Source organism: Plectropomus leopardus, chromosome 22 (assembly GCF_026936395.1).
Source record: "Plectropomus leopardus strain MGB_pleo_1.0 chromosome 22, ASM2693639v1, whole genome shotgun sequence".
Taxonomy (NCBI): domain Eukaryota; kingdom Metazoa; phylum Chordata; class Actinopteri; order Perciformes; family Serranidae; genus Plectropomus; species Plectropomus leopardus.
Genome location: NC_142197.1, coordinates 10,097,501 through 10,116,405, shown reverse-complemented (window position 1 = coordinate 10,116,405; position 18,905 = coordinate 10,097,501). Strand labels below are relative to the sequence as shown.

Genomic DNA, 18,905 nt, shown 5'->3' with positions numbered 1-18,905 from the left:
GATTACGAAAACGTGCACATAAGTAGTTCTTTTTCAATCTTCTACAATCCATTTTTATTGAAAAAAACTATATTTGACAGCCTTATCATATTTACATTACATAGTTGTATATTAATTCTTAGTTGAGACCTCAACCTTCCATTTCCTGCTGATTAGAATATTTTGAAATAAATGATGCCAGAGAAATATTACAAAGTGTGCCAAACAACCCCAGTCTCCCCTACTCACTGAAAAACGTGCCTCTCTGCTGTCATTATAATTTGGTAACTGAGCACAGGGGCTTCACACTAACTTACCATAACTAATTTACTAACCATAAACATGTAACTCAGTCTCAGCAAACTCCAGGTCTCCTGTCTGTCCCCTGTCTCTACCTGATGTGTCTTTTTTATGTACTTTGTTGTATCTTTAATCCAGTTGCTCTCACAAAAACACACACACATAGAGCATCTACACATACAAGTATGAGTCATGCACAGCTTCAGTTTGACATGCAGCCCACTCTCTCAGGCAAAGCGCTGCCTTTTTTGATCAAACTAGATTGTTGGAGCATTAAGCCAGTAAGAGCTCCTGCAGACTAACAGGTAAACAAAACGTTTACTGTATGTCTGTCGCCGGACTGCCCGGGAGACGATTTTGGCCTTATTCCAGATATATCAAATTGAATCATTCTGATTTTGCTCCCTCTCTCCTCTCCTTTGCTCACTTTCCACAGCTCTAGATCTCGCTGTGAGTTTGTGTTTTTGAGAGCAAAAAAGTAAAGGATATGGAAATCATAGCAGATTGACATCAGTTTCAATATCTGCAAGGAGGCCTCTTTGCAGCTGTCAATGTCAGTAGCTTAAGACTGGCAAATCTATGTGTGTGTGTGTGTGTGTGCGTGTGCGTGTGAGCGTGCATGTGCCACATGCATGCCCGTGTGTGTGTGTGTCTGTGTGTGTGTGTGTATGTGTAGGCTTTCAAGCTAACTTCAAAATTGCGTTTTCAGAATAAATGGTTTTTGAAAAGCCTTGACATTTTGTGCTTGTGTGATTTTTATGCTTTTGTACTTCTGTACAAATATGACTCATTTAATCTTACTGTGTGTGTGTGTGTGTGTGTGTGTGTGTGTGTGTGTGTGTGTGTGTGTGTGTGTGTGCGCACGTATGTGTGTGTGTTCCAGCCACCATCATTCTGAATGAGCTAAATTGGACGGAGGCCTTGGAGGATGTTTTCCGGAAAAACAAAGAGGAAGATCCCTCACTCCTCTGGCAGGTGTTTGGCTCTGCCACCGGATTGGCACGGTACTACCCAGGTGAGCAGCCTTGCAGCCAATAGGGTTACTAACAGCATGCTGACCTTCCTGTGGTCAGTGACAGTGACAATAAGTGCCACCAAAGGGCCATTTCATCATGTTGCAGGCAGATGCATGCTACCACAAGCTAACTTCTCTAAACTTTGTGTTGCTGTTGGCTGACTTTGTCAGAACTCAGTCTTGCAATTTCAGGCAGACAGTCATGAATCACTTTTGGAAAAACATATTCGAATACAGTCATGATCATTGCTCATAATGTTCTGATTCAAAATCTTGAACTCTTCATCACCCCAAATGTCACAAGGCAGGAGAGTTCACCTGTGGTTGTCCTCTTTACCCCAAAGATGACAGTGAGGATTAGTTTGATGTTTTGGAGAATACTGTACGCTTGCTACTTTTCTTGTCATGTAAGGAAAAGATAGATGCCACTATCGTGGCTGTTTGGTAAGTATTGAGGTATTACCACAAAGCAATAAGCCCAGCCTAGCATAAAGACTGAGTCCAGGCGGAATTTCCATAGCATCTGTCTGAAGTTCAAAGTCATTACTGGTTACCTGGTCGCAGGTTTCCATTGCATAATTAAAGGGGACCTATTATGCTCTCAGAGTTGTATCTTGTGTTGAATTGTATTTTGGGTTAACTAGAACATGTTTACATACTTAAATGGCCAAAAACATCAAGTTTTCTCATTCAGTGTGTGCATTTTCCAGCAGGAATGTGATCCAAAATCGGGGAAGTATTAACAACATTGGCAACCCAGATTACTGGTTTCCCTGATGTTGGCATTTAGCTATATTTAGCAGACTAGGCTATGTAATGTAAACACTTGCGAGTGTGCCTGAAGCAGATGACCAGATACAAAAATCTGTAACAAGCCAACATTATCTGATATCCAAACTAGAAAAAACATTGTAAATAGACTATTCAGAGCGGTATTTGAAACTTTAGCCGTGTTTGTTATGAACATCCGATACTGTATTATATGACAGAAAATAAGGAAAAGCTTTAAAGAACTTAATTCCCTGTAAAACCACAACTTGACAATGTAATGTCTTTGTTTTGAACAGATTGAAAACATGAGATATGTATTATTTCCTGAGCTGTAGACTTGCTGGTAACATCGGAGCCAGGTTAGCTAGATTCACCCTGCTTTCAGAATTCATGCAAAGCTAAGCTAATCGCCTCCTTGTTCAAGTTGCTTGCTTAACATAGGAATTAGAGAGTCTTAGCCAAAAAGTTCTTAAAATTCTAAAGTTGCAAGTTCCATACTTAACGTAAAGTTACATGGTTTATGTAAACGTTATGTACGCAATGTAACATACTTAACATATCATACTTAATGTACTGTACTTAACAGATATTTACGTGGGTTAGATTTAGGAAAGAAACATGGTGACAACATATTGTGAACTAAATCAACACGTTGGTTACGTGGTCACAGCCTTTATGTTGGTAATACACGAATTCTGGTGCAGATGTTTTTTTAAGCATACATACAAACACTGCACAAAAACAGCCTGAATATAGATGTAGGTCATAAGAGGGTTTGGCCACTGAGACTCACACACCTTAAACCAAAGCTTAATGTGAAGTAAACAAACTTTCCATTTCCTCCCCTTTGCCAAATTACAGCTTCCCCTTGGATCGACTCAAGCAATTCAGCCAATAAGATCGACCTCTACGATGTGCGCAGGCGACCATGGTAAGTGCAGAAACTCATTATGGGATGTGCTGTTTTGGTTTTGTCTCTAATCCTCTCATTCTCTAGTCATTTCTCTATTGTTTGTCAAAGCTAGACAAGTGACTCATTCAATCTACCTGTGTAATTGTCATATTAAACATTCATTTGCAAAAAACTGTGTTTGCACGTTGCATAAACTGATAAGAGCATCAGCACACAAATACACACACAGTTTAAAACAATCAAATCCAGGTCTCTGACCAAAGACACACCCATTCACACAAACACATCAGAGCACCGGGATGAATAAGCTACTGCAGATCAAGGGGCACCAATACAAAAGCTTCATTATTCTCCTAAAAATGATTAAAATCTGGCCGGAAGCCACCAATACTCTTTTAACCATGTTATTAAATTTCATTAGCTTCAAAAGCCGTTGGCTGCTGAGCACTCAAAACTCTAAACAAAGACACACAACTGTTTGTTTATTAAAGAAATGGAAGGAGAGAGGTAATTAAAGCTCTGATTGATTTCAAATGCAAATGATGGAGAGATATTTGCTTACTAGCTCAAAGATGAAAACAAGTGATGAGACTGCAAGATGCTCGGTCTCATCACTATTTTATGCACTGAAGTTTGTTTTGTGTACCTTTCTAAGAAATTAGTTTGAATAATTTCTGCGCCATAGTAATTCCCTATATGTGTGTGTTTTTCTCTTCTGCACGCATGGATATGTCTTTATATTCTCAATATCCACAAACTTTTTGTGCATTTGTGTGTCTGTTATTACTCACCAGGTACATTCAGGGGGCGGCGTCACCCAAGGACATGCTGATCCTGGTGGATGCGTGAGTGACGACCTTCTGATTCATCTGTTACAGTCAGATTTTATTTTCTTTTGCGGGCCAGAAGGCCCTGATGCTAACTCTCTGACTGCTGCGCCACGCTTACGGCTGCCTCAGCACTCATGTGACACTGACAAACAAAAAGCAGTCAGTGTATCAGGCGACTTCATCATTTACAGTCCAGTTGTTTCTTCCTGTGATGAGTGGTTTATGCCCTAAAAGTTAAGGTTTAGAAGAGCTGAGATGTTCAGAGATGATTCTGGAGCAAAAGAAATCTATTGTGACAGCAGTTCAGACTTTGATCACAATATAAAACTACAGATCATGCAGATTATTTTCTGATTTTACTGTATCCATTTCAAAACTGACAAAAAGGGGTTTATTTTTCATATTTATCAAGGCCAAGCAGTTCAAATCCCTTTTAAATTTAGGATGTATACAGTTGTAAACCTACCAAAAAATAAAATTAACAGAAATATGTGTCTAGAGGGTAGTTATAGTTTTATATTTATCTAATATCTAAAATCTATCCAACAAATGGTTGGTTTTGACCTTTTATTTTTCTTACCACAACCACTTAACTACAATGCAACAAATGTTCGCTACATGGCTGTGATAGTGAGCGTGGTGTAGTCTTGCCAGCATCAGAGCGATCCGTCTGGATTTTTCCGCTCAGGTGGAGTTTGATTATAAATGGCACTTATGGCACAGCACCAGGGCTAAATGACAACACAATATGATTAATGAAAAACTAAATTTGTCCACTTGCAGCTCTTAGCACAGTTCTGGTAATTGGCACACAGAGGATTGATGAGGCTTATTAGACATTAAAAGCTGCCTCCGTTATGCTTTTGTGAAAAGAACATTAAAGGAACTCCACTCCTCTTTTTTCCACTTTCTCTCCTTTTCTATTCTTTTAACTGCAGGAACCAATTAAGTCATGCATTTTAATATCCATCGGTGCAGGGTCCCCATCTTATTTTTACAAGAGTACAATAAGGAAAATATTAAATGAGTCTTTGCAATGTTGGACGCTGATATTTTGTTCTTAATCATTTCATGCTAACATGTTATCATGCAAGTCATTAGCTGAGAAATGGTGATGGCCCTGAGCTCATGGCACTAATGAAGATTAATAATAACATCACATTTTGTTAATGTGATGAATAATATCTAGCGTGTTTGTAAATGTAAAAAAAAATGTAGTCACTAGGTCTGTAGTAATAATAATAATAATAAATAATAATAATAACTTTATGTATATAACACAAAAATAGAGTTTACAAAGTGCTTTGACAAACAAAGCAAAGCAGAAGCAGGCTACATGGATCTTGCTACTTGAGTTTCCAAACAGTGAATTCAGCTGCATGTCATGCTCCTGCCGTGCCCGCCCTATTGACTCCACTAGGGATGACACCAAAGTCTGGCTCCTCGAACGCTGTCACTGACTCATAACCTTTCCTTCTTTCATATTTTTCTTGGGTGGCAACGGGGCACAACATTTTTTATATTATGATATTGATTTATTTGGTAAAACACATACAATCTTTGTTCCAATCTGCAGGAGTGGAAGCGTTTCCGGTCTCACCCTCAAACTCATCCGAACGTCTGTCAGCAAGATGTTGGAGACTCTCTCTGACGACGACTACGTGAATGTGGTCTATGTGAGTAATCATGCAGCTATCAGTTGAAGTAGGAATACACGCAGCTGATACTAATTTTTGCTTTAGAAATACTCTGCTTTCTATGTCTTTATGTTGCATTTTTTTCTTGCAAAATTCTCTCTGTGAAGCTCTTGATTCTGTGTTGTATTTCCAGGTGCACACATTGCTGAATGTTAATGTGGACATATTTGTGGCTTTGCTGTTTGAGTAGCTTCCCTCCTTCAGTTTGAGTTATTGGTTAAAACATGGCAGTGACCTTTTGAGTGACTTAATGTACCGCACATGGATGAATCTTTATTGCTGCTCTATATGTGCATGTGTGCATGCTTGCTTGTGTGCTTATTTGTCTGTCTCAAAGTATCTGGGTGTGTAGTTAAATATATACAGTATATGCGTGTGTGGGCGCGCATGTGTGTTTATGTGCGAGCGACGTGTCTCGAGAGCATCAGAGCTGAATCCAAGTATGTGTGCCTAATAGAGCGAACACATGACAGCTTGAGCAAACCCTGAAATGCCACAAGATAAGTTTGACAAATGAATGTGTGCTGCTGTATTTATGACCCATACTTTGAATCAGTGGCATGTAATGGAAAAGGCCGCAGCCTTTTTGAAATTCTTTAAGAATCTCAGGCACCAAAGGATTTACTGACAGGGGGATTGAGGAAATATTCATCCATCATCATTTGAGGCTCCATCGCTGGCTGCGTAAGTCAGATTCATGCTTCCTAGCAATATTAGTTGCGTGAAGAAAAATAACACAATTTTAAGTGGTTACAGTGGTTATTTTACTTCTATTGGAGAAATTTGTGAGTAGTTGCAAAGATGTATTGGAAGCAGTCACACTGGAAATGATTTTCAGGGCTGAAATACGAAGAGCAGCACTCTAACTTGATTTTGAGCCATTTTAAGCACAGTTACAATCTACCGCTTTATGCTGTTGCTCGGCAACTATCAAACAGTTACTGTCCGTCACTTAAAGAGCGTGGCTTGTGTAATTTAGCTAATGTGGTAGCTATCTGAAGAATACACACAACACATTAATACCGAATTTCTGGTGAAAGTGAGGAGAATTAATCACCATTTAATTTTCCTCTATTTGTAATATTGTTTACATTAAATTTAACAAAAGAAGGCCTTTCTCTGTCTTTATTTGATTGGATAAGGAGAAAACATTTTAAATATAATTACAGGGTAAAAAAGACTTGAGACTTGGTTTAGGGAAACATATTGGCAGACATTGCATGTAATATAAGTATGTTTTCTTTAGTGTATAATTACCTCAGAATAAGAATTGTGTGTTTTCTGGCCTTTAAAATAAGCTTTACATAGAGAGAGTTTATCTCATGTGAAAGTGCTTTTTTTCAGTGTACTTACCGGTTCAAATTATCGGTTTTGGAAAGTCAGAAACGTTTGCTCCTGGTTAAAACCTCCTGAACATCTGGGTCTGAAGTTATCAGAAAACAAAGGCGAGCACAAAGTAGCAGGAGCTAGGCTAATGGCCTGTCTCTGATGTGCCAGACAGCACAGAAGAAACATCAGTTTGTAACATTAAATTTCTTTTTTCAGCGTTTTTACCGGTTTTAATCACATGATCTGTTTGTTTTGTAAAGAAAGGGACCTCGACTGATCGTTTGGCTCCTGGTAAAAACCTCCTGAAAAATGAATACTGAAGAATGCCTAACAAGAAGATCGATACTTTCATGTCTGTTACCTATGAGGCTTCAGCTTTTAGGACTATTAGTTTGTCTTAGATCTCATATATAAGATCTCATTTTCCTACCAAATGTGACATCACAAACACAGACTACATCTTTGCATTTTTTTTGTGCAAATTGGGAATTAATCACTGGCGTTTATTCTTATTGGAAGGCATTTGCTTATATTTGCATGTAGGTGGACTGTCTGGCTGAAAACTCCTCAATTTGCCCATTTTATTTTGCCCATATGGATTATTATGTCAATAAGATACTAAAGATGCACATTTTGAAAATATCTTGCTTGAGTTACTTCCATATTAAGCATTGGATACATCATGTGCTTGAATGTGTCTACACTCTATCTGAAACCTCCTTCTTAATCCTTATTCACCTCCTCTTTGTCCTCCCTATTAATGGGAGGGAACATAAATGAATTATTCAGTTCACTTTTCATATGAACCATTAATTGCATTTTCTTTCACTTCCCTTAATAAGGCAGTGGTTTATGTTTTTGTTTGGAGTTTTTCAAATCAGCTAAGTGAAAGGGCTTTTGAAGTTAATGAAATGAGTCATCAGCCTAATCCGTATATTGATGGCATGTAGCTCAATTTGTAGATCCTCCAGAATCATTTTTAAGCTTTTTGGAGGCACAATCTCTTATAACTTTTCATTATAAAATGGTGTACTCTCACTCAGGTAATAGTTTTTTGTGTGTTTTTAGAGTGAATATGTATAATCAGTGTCTCTGTTTGGCAATGAAGTAGATATCTGTGAGTCTCTAAATGATCCTTACTGCTTCTGCCACTTAACCCATTGGCAAAATATAGATTCAAGTAACCATAATCTTACAAAAAGCTCCACAAATGTACTATACCTTTTTCTTACATGTAGTTTAAGAATTGTCTTTTAAAAAGATCTTAAAGATGTATCAAATGTAAGTATCTGATGCCTGTAGGGCCGCTGACCAAGCGTCAGTGTTTTAATGAGTTGGGAGTGTAAATGTGTTGCGGCTGGAGTTCATATTCTTAGAGATGTTTGATTTTAGTTAGTTGAGTTCATGAGTAGTTTTTGATTTTCTGAGTAAGAACCCTATGTTAATAAATGGAAAGAATAAGATTGTGTTTGTGTCTTTGCACCAAAAAGGTAGGCTTCAACAGGATAGAACAATAATAGTGACAGGACAGAAGTATTTTTTATAGACATAAACATATACAATACGAAGAACATGCCCACATGCAGTATGCTGCTTTGTTGAGTTTGTATGACTGTCTGAGATATTTTAAGATGTCAGATAAAGTTCTAACGCAATGTGGCTCATATTGGTGTGTGTGTAGGCGTGCGTCTGTTTAGAGGACAAATATCTTGGCAGTATTTGCCTTGAAACTTCCGCCAACATGTTGAATAGTTGGAAACAGTCATTGTGAACTGCAGCATCCTTTTGGCGTTCTGAAAACAAAACCCCCATGTGAATGTGGGTGACACATGGATTGTGTGAAATTTTGTCTTTTGCTAGAAGAACTGTGTTCCTTATTATCTCATAATTCTGGTATTAACTACTCTGATATCTCTCTCTGTGTTTTGCATATGTTATAATGATCTCTGAAACATGTCCTCTTGCTTCTGAGAATAACTTTGCTTTTTTTATTTTTTGTGGTGGGTGATGCACCTGGGATATTTGGGCTTATTTTGCCTCTATTACACTAACTGTTGCCTTGAGAACAAACTTAAAAGTACTGACTATCTTTTAGTAGCTGACAATACTGGCAGTCATCTCAAAATGACATGTCTTTGTAGCTGCCCTTGTCATTGTACTCTGAGAATAGAAAGTTTAGGTCCCTTTCAAGTGCCATCTCCACCATTTTGTAACCCACATTTGACGTTTTATGTAACCATAGTAAGGTCTCATTTTTTCATCTGAAGAATTCCAGCTTGACTTTTAAAGAGGTGAAATTCAGTCATGTAAGCAGCTGCGCAGAGCTAAGTGAATGTTAAAGGGTAACTTCTGTATTTTTCAACCTGGTCCCTGTTTCCCTGTGTTTTTGTGTCCAAGTGGCTGATGTTAACAACATTTTTTGAAATGAGTCCAATATTGAGCGAGAGGGCAGCAGCCATGTAACACCTGCATAGTGACCTACATATAGTGAACCAGTATGCATGCCTCATTTTACACTGAGGAAAAGTCCAACATGGGCTAAAATGTTTGCACTTTTTGCAACCTTGTGCATTTTTTTACTGTCTGTACAGCCCTGACACTAGTAAAATTGAGATATTTTAAACCTAGACTTTAAATCTAGAATCTAGTCTGAATCTTATTTTATTCTGCATGCAAGTCTTCATTTTCTATATCTATATTTAAATTTTTAATTTAATTTTTAAGAAAAATTTAATTAAAACTTAAGTATAAGTTTTACCCTATTGAAGACCAAAGTTTTAGACACCACAAAACTATGTTCTTTGTACTCCAACACAACAAACAATTCATAGCACTGTGCTCAATAATTTGCAATTCCAGTCACATCTTGCGAGTTCTCAGAGCGAGACTGAGACACGATTACAAACAGGCTGCATAAAGCTAGAATTAAAGAGACACTGGCAAAAGGGAAAAAAAAGCTTTTAATGGACATGCACTCACGGTGCACAATTGCCTCTTCTGTTTACATTGTGGCCACTTGTTTACATTGTGGTTACAGTGTGGCTGCCCTCTCTCTCAATTGACCAATTTTAAATTTCAAAAATGTCAGTCACCTAGACTCAAAAACATAGAAAAATAAGGTCCAGGTTGAAAAATGCCAATGTTACATTTTAATAAAGAAAAAAATTTACAAGATCAGTCGTAAGTTTCTGCAGATATTCAAGTACATGTTGTAAGAAATTCTGAAAGCACTGTAAAAGCAGTTTTTGTGCACTCCGTGTGTATGTGCACGCATGTTTGCAATATTGTGTTACTATGTGTGTTTTGCACATGATCATGATTGCAGGGCTGCAGTCAGGCCAAAACAGATGTTAGGTATTAATGAGCTATGTCCCAAGCCTGCATAGATGCTGTGTTTGTGCATAGGTTTATATTTGTGTGTTTGCATGAGTTCCATCTGTTCCTCCACATTAACTATTCACCAATATTAATCTGAAGACACTTTACACGTAGAGCAGCATGAATGTAATTTAACTAACAGTTATGTCTGTCTGAACAGCATAATCCTTCCATAATCAAGCTCTTTGTTTTTTGTTTTTTTACCTCCTTATGCCACTGTTTTCACATCCCTACCTGCTCTCCTGCCAATCCTTCCTTCTGCTCCTATAGCTCCCTTCGGTCTGTGCAGATTTTTGATTAAGGCTGATTTCATTTCACACATGGCTAATTTTTGCAACAACAATGCCAAAAAGTTCTATTAAACTAAATCATTTTGTAACATTTTGTCATTATTTGGTTTGATTAGATTTTTTTTTTAATGAAATCACTTTAATCTCTTAGCCCTTTCAAACCTGAGCCAATTGTTTTAATTTTTCTCAAAAAAATGTGGAGAAGGCAACAAGCAAATTGACGAGAAATGGTTCAAAAACTACTTAAAAACAATCAAGATTTTTTTTTAAAAAGTTTTTTTTTTCTGTACCATAATTTTGAATATAATATAATCATAAATTCATAATTATAAATTTTGTTTTCAGTACATTTTCCCTATTTTTTGATAATTATCTATTAATCCTGCCCTCTTTTTAAAAGCTATTCTTTAGGCAATTTTCTTGTCACCTCACTACTACTACTACTAATGCCTTATAATTTGTGGGACATTTCTTGCCAAGTTGGTCATTGCCTTTTATCTCGTGTTTCAGGCAGAAATCAAACCTATTTGCTCAGGTTTCCAGGGGTTAAATATCTTATGAAAGGCATCTGAATGTAGTTTAATATTTTAAGACAATCCTCTGTGTTTAAGGGACCGCATGACTCCGTAACGAAGGGAAAACAGGCCACATATTTAACCAAAAATATGTGCAAGTGCCTTCCCTCCACCTCCCGTCATCCCTCCTTCCCTCTTCCCCTCCAGTTCAATGACAAGGCCACGTATGCTGCATGCTTCGAGAACCTGGTGCAGGCCAACGTGCGCAACAAGAGGATGCTGAAAGATGCTGTGCAGAGCATTACAGCCAAGGGTACCACCAACTACAGAGGCGGCTTCGAGCTGGCCTTCGAGCAGCTTGCACAGGTAAAGTGTCAGCGTGGGCGTGCGTGGGGGAATATTTGTGTGGTATCTGGCTAACATAAGGGTGTAGGAGTGTGGTGGTGTGTTTGGTGTTTGGTAGAAGGGATGGCAACATTGAGGACGTCACTGACAGTCTGTTGTGTTTGATTATTGTAGCCAACGATGTAGAGATAGTTAGGGGTTTCTATTGATGGTCTGCTGAAACAGAAAAAGGCCAGAGGAGCACAGAGGAAGCAAGTCCAATCCTTTGTTTTGCTTTGTCTTTATTCAAAATTATTAGCTGTTTAGGTTGATAACCCTTAAAAAAACACATACCCAAAAAAGACTGTTTTAATACTATGGTATAGGACATTTTTATGCTGGAATGAATCATTTGTCTATTCTATCAGCATTTAAATGTATAAATGTATTTATTTATTGGATTTGTTTTTTCACTAATAAATCAAAATCCATTGTAAATGCTTCACAAATGATACATTATATTTAAATCTAAAAACCACAGTTTAGCTAATCTTTAAAAAATCATTCCTGTTTTTATTTAAATCTATAACATAAAGCTTTAGTTTAAACAAAAGCTTATATACCGTCAAACCAAAGACACCCAGTCAAATAATATTAAACACATTCTTTTAACACGAACCTTTAAACATGTCATTTAAAATGTTGTTAAAATGACAAGTTTTTTTACAAGTACTATTTAAACAAAGCAAGAGTGTGTTTAAGCAGACCAGCATGAAATGTGAATCCACTTAAAAGTTTAATTTATGTTCATTTTATTTATCATTTTCATGCAATTATGAAAGTAATGATCGAACATACTGTAGGATTCACTGAAGACTCAATCCCAGTGGTGTTCCTGTAAAGAGTGAGTATGTGTCAACCTCTTGTGGTTATTTTTGGACATTGCAGATTTTTGCACGAGTGAAAGCGCTCATGCCTCTCCTGCCATCTTCTGTAACACTGATAAAGCGGCATTAGCCTTGAATTATTTTCTTTTAACTGTCCCTAACGCTAAGAAGGTGTCTCCTAAGGATGTGCTTGAAATACAAAACATCTTGTGCCCTATAGATGAATGTGTCAAGAGCCAACTGTAACAAAATTATCATGCTGTTCACTGATGGAGGAGAAGAGAGGGCAGAAGAGATCTTTGAGAAATACAACCCGAAGCAAGCGGTAGGACTGAAAACACAAGATGTTTAGAGAGTAAAATACAGCAGTATTTGCTTTTCAGCATATTCAGTTTTTTGACTACATATTTTTCTTTTCCATGCAGGTGCGCATCTTTACATTTTCAGTCGGTCAACACAACTACGACAAAGGACCAATACAGTGGATGGCCTGTGCTAATAAAGGTACAAGGTTTGCATTCGACATACAACTCATATGATGAGGACAGAGGAAATCATTTAGAGGGCCCAACTATGACACAAATGTAAAAAAAAGAATTTTAAAGATCAAAGAAAGAAAATCAGAAAATCAAGTCATTCATGTACTCAGGCAATTTATTTACATTGAAAGTACCAAAAAATTGCATTGTGTATTTATTATAAGGTGTGTAAGTATATATTTTTTCAATTAGATAGTATGCCTGTATCTCAGTATTTAGCAAACTAAATAAAATTTGTATTTTAGAGTGTAGATTATTATTCAAAGCATAAACTTTGTTAGAAAAGTATGCAGTCAAAACAAACAAAGAACTAACTGAACAACGACGAAGCAACAGATGAAAGAAAACACTGAATTTCTCAACAAAAAAAGGGAGGGACTATGTATGATTGTTAAAACAAAACAAACAAACAGGCAGGTAATTGCATAAAAAGTGAGGGAAAAATTGATCTCTGATGCAATATTTACAGGAAATTATCCTTAAAACTCATTCATTTCAGTGATTGTTAGTAGCTGGGGGTAGTCTTACTTAAATTAATAATGAACTTATATTTTTGTCTCAGGGTACTACTACGAGATCCCATCTATAGGTGCCATCAGGCTCAACACACAGGTAAACTAAAATGCCAACACTACCATGAATACACACAGTGAACCATGAATGGCTGCTGTTGTACTCTTTTGACTCCAGCTCTGACCCTGGCTTACTGAACAAGTGTGTATTCTGCCCTCTTGTGGTGAAATGGCTGATGTGCATGTAGCAAATTAAAAACTGCATCATTCATCTTTGCAGGAGTACCTGGATGTTTTGGGCAGGCCTATGGTGAAGGCTGACAAAAGGGCCAAGCAGGTTCAGTGGACCAACGTCTACCTGGACGCACTGGTATGTCATAACAGACTCACAGCCTGAGCACACTTCAAAATGAGTGTGGGAGATAACGTGGCATTTGTGGTGAAGCTTGAAGCTCTGCAAGACTGAGAAGAAATCTGTTTTCTGTCAGATGAAGTATTCCAGATCAGTCTTGTTTAATTATGCTAAACATTTGCTGTTTGTCATCCTGCTAAACTCAACTTCAACTCTCTTCCAGTAGTGTTTGTGAAAGGACAGATTAACATTATTTCAAAAACGCTGCATCAATCAGTTTTGTTTTTTTTTTTGTGGTCTGTCAAGATTAACTTTCAGGCGACAGTGTAGATAAGAAACCAGTCTGGTAAACTGAGCCAAATGGTTTGGATATTGTCATCCGTTTACTGATAAGGAGCTGACAACGTTTGTGACCTCCATCAGAAATGTCTCTGCCTTTTGTTACGGTAAACATCTTATTTTTAAAGGAACACTTCACCCCTTAAATGAGCATTTGTATATCAGTTACTCACTCCTTCATATGTTGCATTTATGATGAAAAGTTTGTTTTTCACACATGCCTCAGAGGTAAACGTAGAATCCAAAAACGGAGAAATTCTTGGTGAAGTCATAGGGGTCCACATTTAACAACAGCAATATTACATAAAAAACTGGTCTATAAACTTTCCAATAACTTAACAAATCCTTTATAACAAGAAACTAAATTTAATGTGAATCCATGCTCTTTTCAAAACAAGACGCCATGGACAAATTCAACTGTTAACCTCACTGATTTATGGGATATGCTGGTTTACCAATGCATGAATCTGTTGACTTTGGTATTTTAAAGCTTTTGTTCGGATTCACTAAATTCACACAATAACACAAACAAACTAACCGACAAAGGAGGTGATAGATCAGCATCTGCTATATTGCTGATCTACCAATGAATTTTTCTTTACAAATTCAACACAAGGTCAAGTCAAGTAGAACACATTAAAAACACCAAACATTAAATGAATAAATCAAATAATTTTCAAATTAATTCTGTGTTTCACTGGAATAATAGATATACAAATGGTCGTTAGAAGAGTGAATTATCCCTTTAAACTGTAGCTGTATAATTTTTCTTTTTTTTATTTTCTCATGTTTTTCAAAGGAATCAAGCAAAAACAGATAACTCACTATGAAGAACTCTTTGAGTTTATGCTATGAACGTGACTGATTTGCTTACATGGCTAATGTCTATTCAGTATGTTGTATGTTTCCTCTTCCAGGAGCTTGGCCTGGTGATCACTGGCACCCTGCCCGTCTTCAACAAGACCAACACAGGCTCAAAGGTAACACAAAAGCCTACTTTTGGATTCTCATGTCACTCATTCCATGTAGTTTCAGAATTACTAGTTTATTTTATGACACACTTAATGTAAATACACCCCTTTTTATATTAAACATGTATTTCCAGATTGCTTCCTGATTCACTCGATTGACTTTTCGACTAAATTTACTTTATGTGACACTTTGACCCCATGGGAGAGTTAAAGCCTGTGGTTTTTGTGACACGCAGTAATATTTACCAGACTAAAAAACAAACAAACAAAGGCACAACATGAATACTCTCAATTATTGTCTCATCCTTCACTTTCATCCTCCTCTTTCTTGTGGCTCTTCCTTTGACGCTGAGGTCCCTAGGAGCGCTCCCACGTGCCTCCACAGGAAGAGATGTCATAAAGCAAAAATCAAAAAACCTGCAGATCACAGAGACAAATGATCCGGTAGCTAAGTGTTTCAAGATGAGTTTACATGTCTATGTCGAAGGACTCGGGGGTTACCTCCACCACGGCTGAAAGCGAAGGCTGGAAATGCCTTGTCAGTGACTCATGGCGGCATTTGGAGCTTTTGGGAATGACACTGTCCAGATTTCTATTGCACCCCATTTCCTTGAAATCATTCAGAGTGCACAGAGGGACTTGACTCATCCAGAAAGAACAACAAGACACATACGAGGGTATTTCTACCATTGACTTCCTCTTCTTTTTTTCCCCATCTTTGGTTTTCTCTCAGAAATCTCAAAACCAGCTCATCTTGGGGGTTATGGCAATTGATGTCTCCCTGGAAGATATCAAGAGACTGACGCCTCGCTTTACTGTAAGAGCACACAATAGAAACCATCCGATTTTTACAGTAGATGTCATATTTAATACATTAGTTCCTCCGTGCTTGTTTTCAGATATCTGTCTCTCTGTTTAATTTTTCTTGCAGTTTGGACCAAATGGCTACTACTTTGCCATTGACCCCAATGGATATGTGCTGCTCCACCCTAATCTCCAACCACTGGTAGGCCAAATCACTCAATTATAATTAAGAGAAACCAAACATTTGGGTTTTTTTTTATTTGAGGGACAGTTCTGTCTGGTTGATTTGCAGTATCTGCTCATTAAAAGGATGGTTTGGATTTTTTCGAGTGGGTTTGTATTAAGTACTTATCTATTGTCACTTTATTACCTATAGTAGATGATGGTCAGTGCACCCTCAGTTTGGAGTAGCAGGCTGGGGTATTGCAGTGGAAGATAAGTCCTACTGATGTGCGCCGAGGCAGCAGCAAAATGAATTTAGCCACCTAAAAAAAAATCTATATCACAGGGTTCAGGGTACCACAGTCATGGAAAATCTAGACACAAAATGTCCCTGTTGAAAATTACTTGACAGCAAAGTAGGGCAGTGAAAATTTCCTAAACATAGCGTTCACTTAAACCGATATTGATCTCAGGGAGGTAGCACACTGACTATGCATTATGTACCATACAACATGTACCATTTCAAAATATCTGAATTATCCCTTTGATGTGGGTCAAACTGGCAAATTAAACAACACATTCTTGACTGTCAAAAAATATATAAAGATTGAGCTAAAAATTGAGTTTTAGTAATTCACCACCACGTTATAAAATGCACCTCTGCGGAAAGATTGTCTCTTGTCCTGCATTGCAAACGTGATTTTAGCATCAAACTGACACAGCACAGCACCTGTCCTGTAGATACAACATTAGCCTGAATGATTACACTGACCTTGTTTGTATCATTCGACTGACCTTTCAGTTCTTTTCCCCAAATGTCCCAATCATATGGGTCCAGAATGATGTTTGTTGAAACACGGCAAGATGTTTCCCATTGACCTTTGAGATATGTGCTCTTCTTGTAAATAACACATGCACACATTGGTAACAGATGACTACAACATTCGAAAGTCAGTGTCAACAGACAAATTTGTGTATAATTAGTTCTCTGTTCAAAGCCATAAAAAAAAAGCATGTTTCAGAATCTTTTTTGGATACAGAAGATCAATAACTGATGTTTACTGCTTAATTTTTCTCCTTTGTTCTCAAAGCTCAAAGATTAGAAATTATATTATGCGCCACAGACTAATTGCTTGCTTTTTTTATGCAGACTGCCAAGTTCCATGAACCTGTAACGCTGGACTTCCTCGATGCTGAACTGGAGAATGAGATCAAAGTGGAGGTTTGGAAAATAGATTACTCCAAATATTTTGATTCCATGAGCTCATATCACAGACAATAGGGCTGTAATTTCTTAAAGGAGCAGTGTGTATGATTTATTGGGGTCTATTGGCAGAAATGGAATATGATATTAATAACTATCTTTTATACGTGTTAAATCATCTAAGAATGGTTGTGTTTTTGTCACCTTAACATGAGCTATCTACATAGGGAGCAGGTCCTCCTCCACGTAAGTTTGACATATTTCTACAGTAGTCCAGAGCGAACAAACCAAACACTGGCTCTAGAGAGGGCCTTTTGGTACCAAAGGGTCACCATAGGTTCTTCACACCAGTGGTTCCCACCTGGTCCAGCCACAGGGCCCATATTTCCCTTTAGTCATTAGTTCAAGGTCCACACTTTCGATAAATTCCGACATATTTAGTTTTAATTCATAAAATATAAACAAGACTTTGCTATAAAACAAAAAGAAATAGCAGAGAATTTAAAACTATGCGTCACCAAAAGGGAGTGCATGAAAGTTGTGTCTGCACTGCAAAGCAACACAACTGACTTGTTTAACCACCTGATAAAACTCTACAATCTGCAGTGTGATGAATGAAGGCCAAGAAGAATAACATTCCAAACAGTAACTTACGCTTTCTCCATTATTGTCCAGTGTCACCTCAGACATCTGTGACAGCGACGCTGCAGAACATCAATGTACCGTGACTGCTGTAAAAATAAAAATAAAATACAGCGTCAGAAACGGATCCATATGAAATGCACTGAAGTCACATAAGAGAGAACCTTATTTTAATTATTATTTTGATGCAGAGATTAAAACGTAAAAATTTTGCGCAGGATGGAAGTGATATTTGTGCGTGGTTTATTAAAACTCGAAAGTGCAATAACTTGTTTGTACCTAAAAATAATTCATATTAATGGCCACTAAAAACCAATAGATGTCACTAAATCCTACACACTGCTCATTTAATCTAGTATGATCGACTTTTCCCTTTAAAATTGGTTTATTTATGTCTGATTACTTTGTCAACAGATGAGAAAAAAAATGATTGACGGTCTAACAGGGAATTACACAATATCCACATTGGTGAAATCCCAAGATGAGGTAACTTTCTATTGAAAGGATGTTGGAGTGCATGACAGTTATCAGCACATTTGCATCAAAAATGTAACCTATACTGACCAAACTGTTGCCCTCAAAGCGCTACATTGACTTAGGTCAGAGGATGTACACCTTTGCACCAGTGAAGGGGACAGATTACAGGTAAATATCATATTTTAAATATGAAGTGATAAATCAGTTGCATGTGTTAAGTACTTTTTAGCAAACTTAGGCCCAGAAATAGAGGAACTCCAGATGCATTGCACCGACACATTTTGCAAAATGTTCCTCATAATTGCACAAAACCATTTTGTTCTCTTTGGGAGTGGAGCTGGACTGTGGTCTTTAGTTCAGGACAAAGTCCAGACTCACATTAGAGTGAAGCCATGAGGGCCCATGTTCCTACTTATGTGTGCTATTATGAAAATTCATCCTCTTGCTAAAATATGCTTCGCAGGACTTACTGAAAGATTTGCTATGATGCTTAATGATTTTTTTTCTCAAACGAAAGAGGGAAAACTGCATTGTTTTTGTGTTATTTTGGGAACTGGTTGGTTGCGCAAGATTGTGTGCATGCAGTTAATGCCCTGGGTAATGCAATGTTCTCTTGATTCTACAATGCCGTGAAACAAAAATATGGAATTACAGAAAGTATTGCAACAATTACAA

The 18,905-nt window shown here is 37.4% G+C and overlaps 1 protein-coding gene across 1 annotated transcript in view; it reads left to right on the top strand.

The window, feature by feature from the left end:
- LOC121961115 (calcium voltage-gated channel auxiliary subunit alpha2delta 1a) overlaps window positions 1–18,905 on the top strand; it is a 113,550-nt gene that overhangs the window by 63,776 nt on the left and 30,869 nt on the right. The window contains exons 7-21 of the mRNA XM_042510981.2: window positions 1,163–1,294; window positions 2,927–2,996; window positions 3,773–3,823; window positions 5,385–5,484; window positions 11,225–11,383; window positions 12,449–12,553; window positions 12,654–12,732; window positions 13,330–13,379; window positions 13,560–13,649; window positions 14,888–14,950; window positions 15,675–15,758; window positions 15,873–15,947; window positions 17,058–17,129; window positions 18,168–18,239; window positions 18,337–18,398. Of these exons, the coding sequence (XP_042366915.1) occupies window positions 1,163–1,294; window positions 2,927–2,996; window positions 3,773–3,823; window positions 5,385–5,484; window positions 11,225–11,383; window positions 12,449–12,553; window positions 12,654–12,732; window positions 13,330–13,379; window positions 13,560–13,649; window positions 14,888–14,950; window positions 15,675–15,758; window positions 15,873–15,947; window positions 17,058–17,129; window positions 18,168–18,239; window positions 18,337–18,398 (1,264 nt within the window). The remainder of the gene's footprint in view (window positions 1–1,162; window positions 1,295–2,926; window positions 2,997–3,772; window positions 3,824–5,384; window positions 5,485–11,224; window positions 11,384–12,448; window positions 12,554–12,653; window positions 12,733–13,329; window positions 13,380–13,559; window positions 13,650–14,887; window positions 14,951–15,674; window positions 15,759–15,872; window positions 15,948–17,057; window positions 17,130–18,167; window positions 18,240–18,336; window positions 18,399–18,905) is intronic.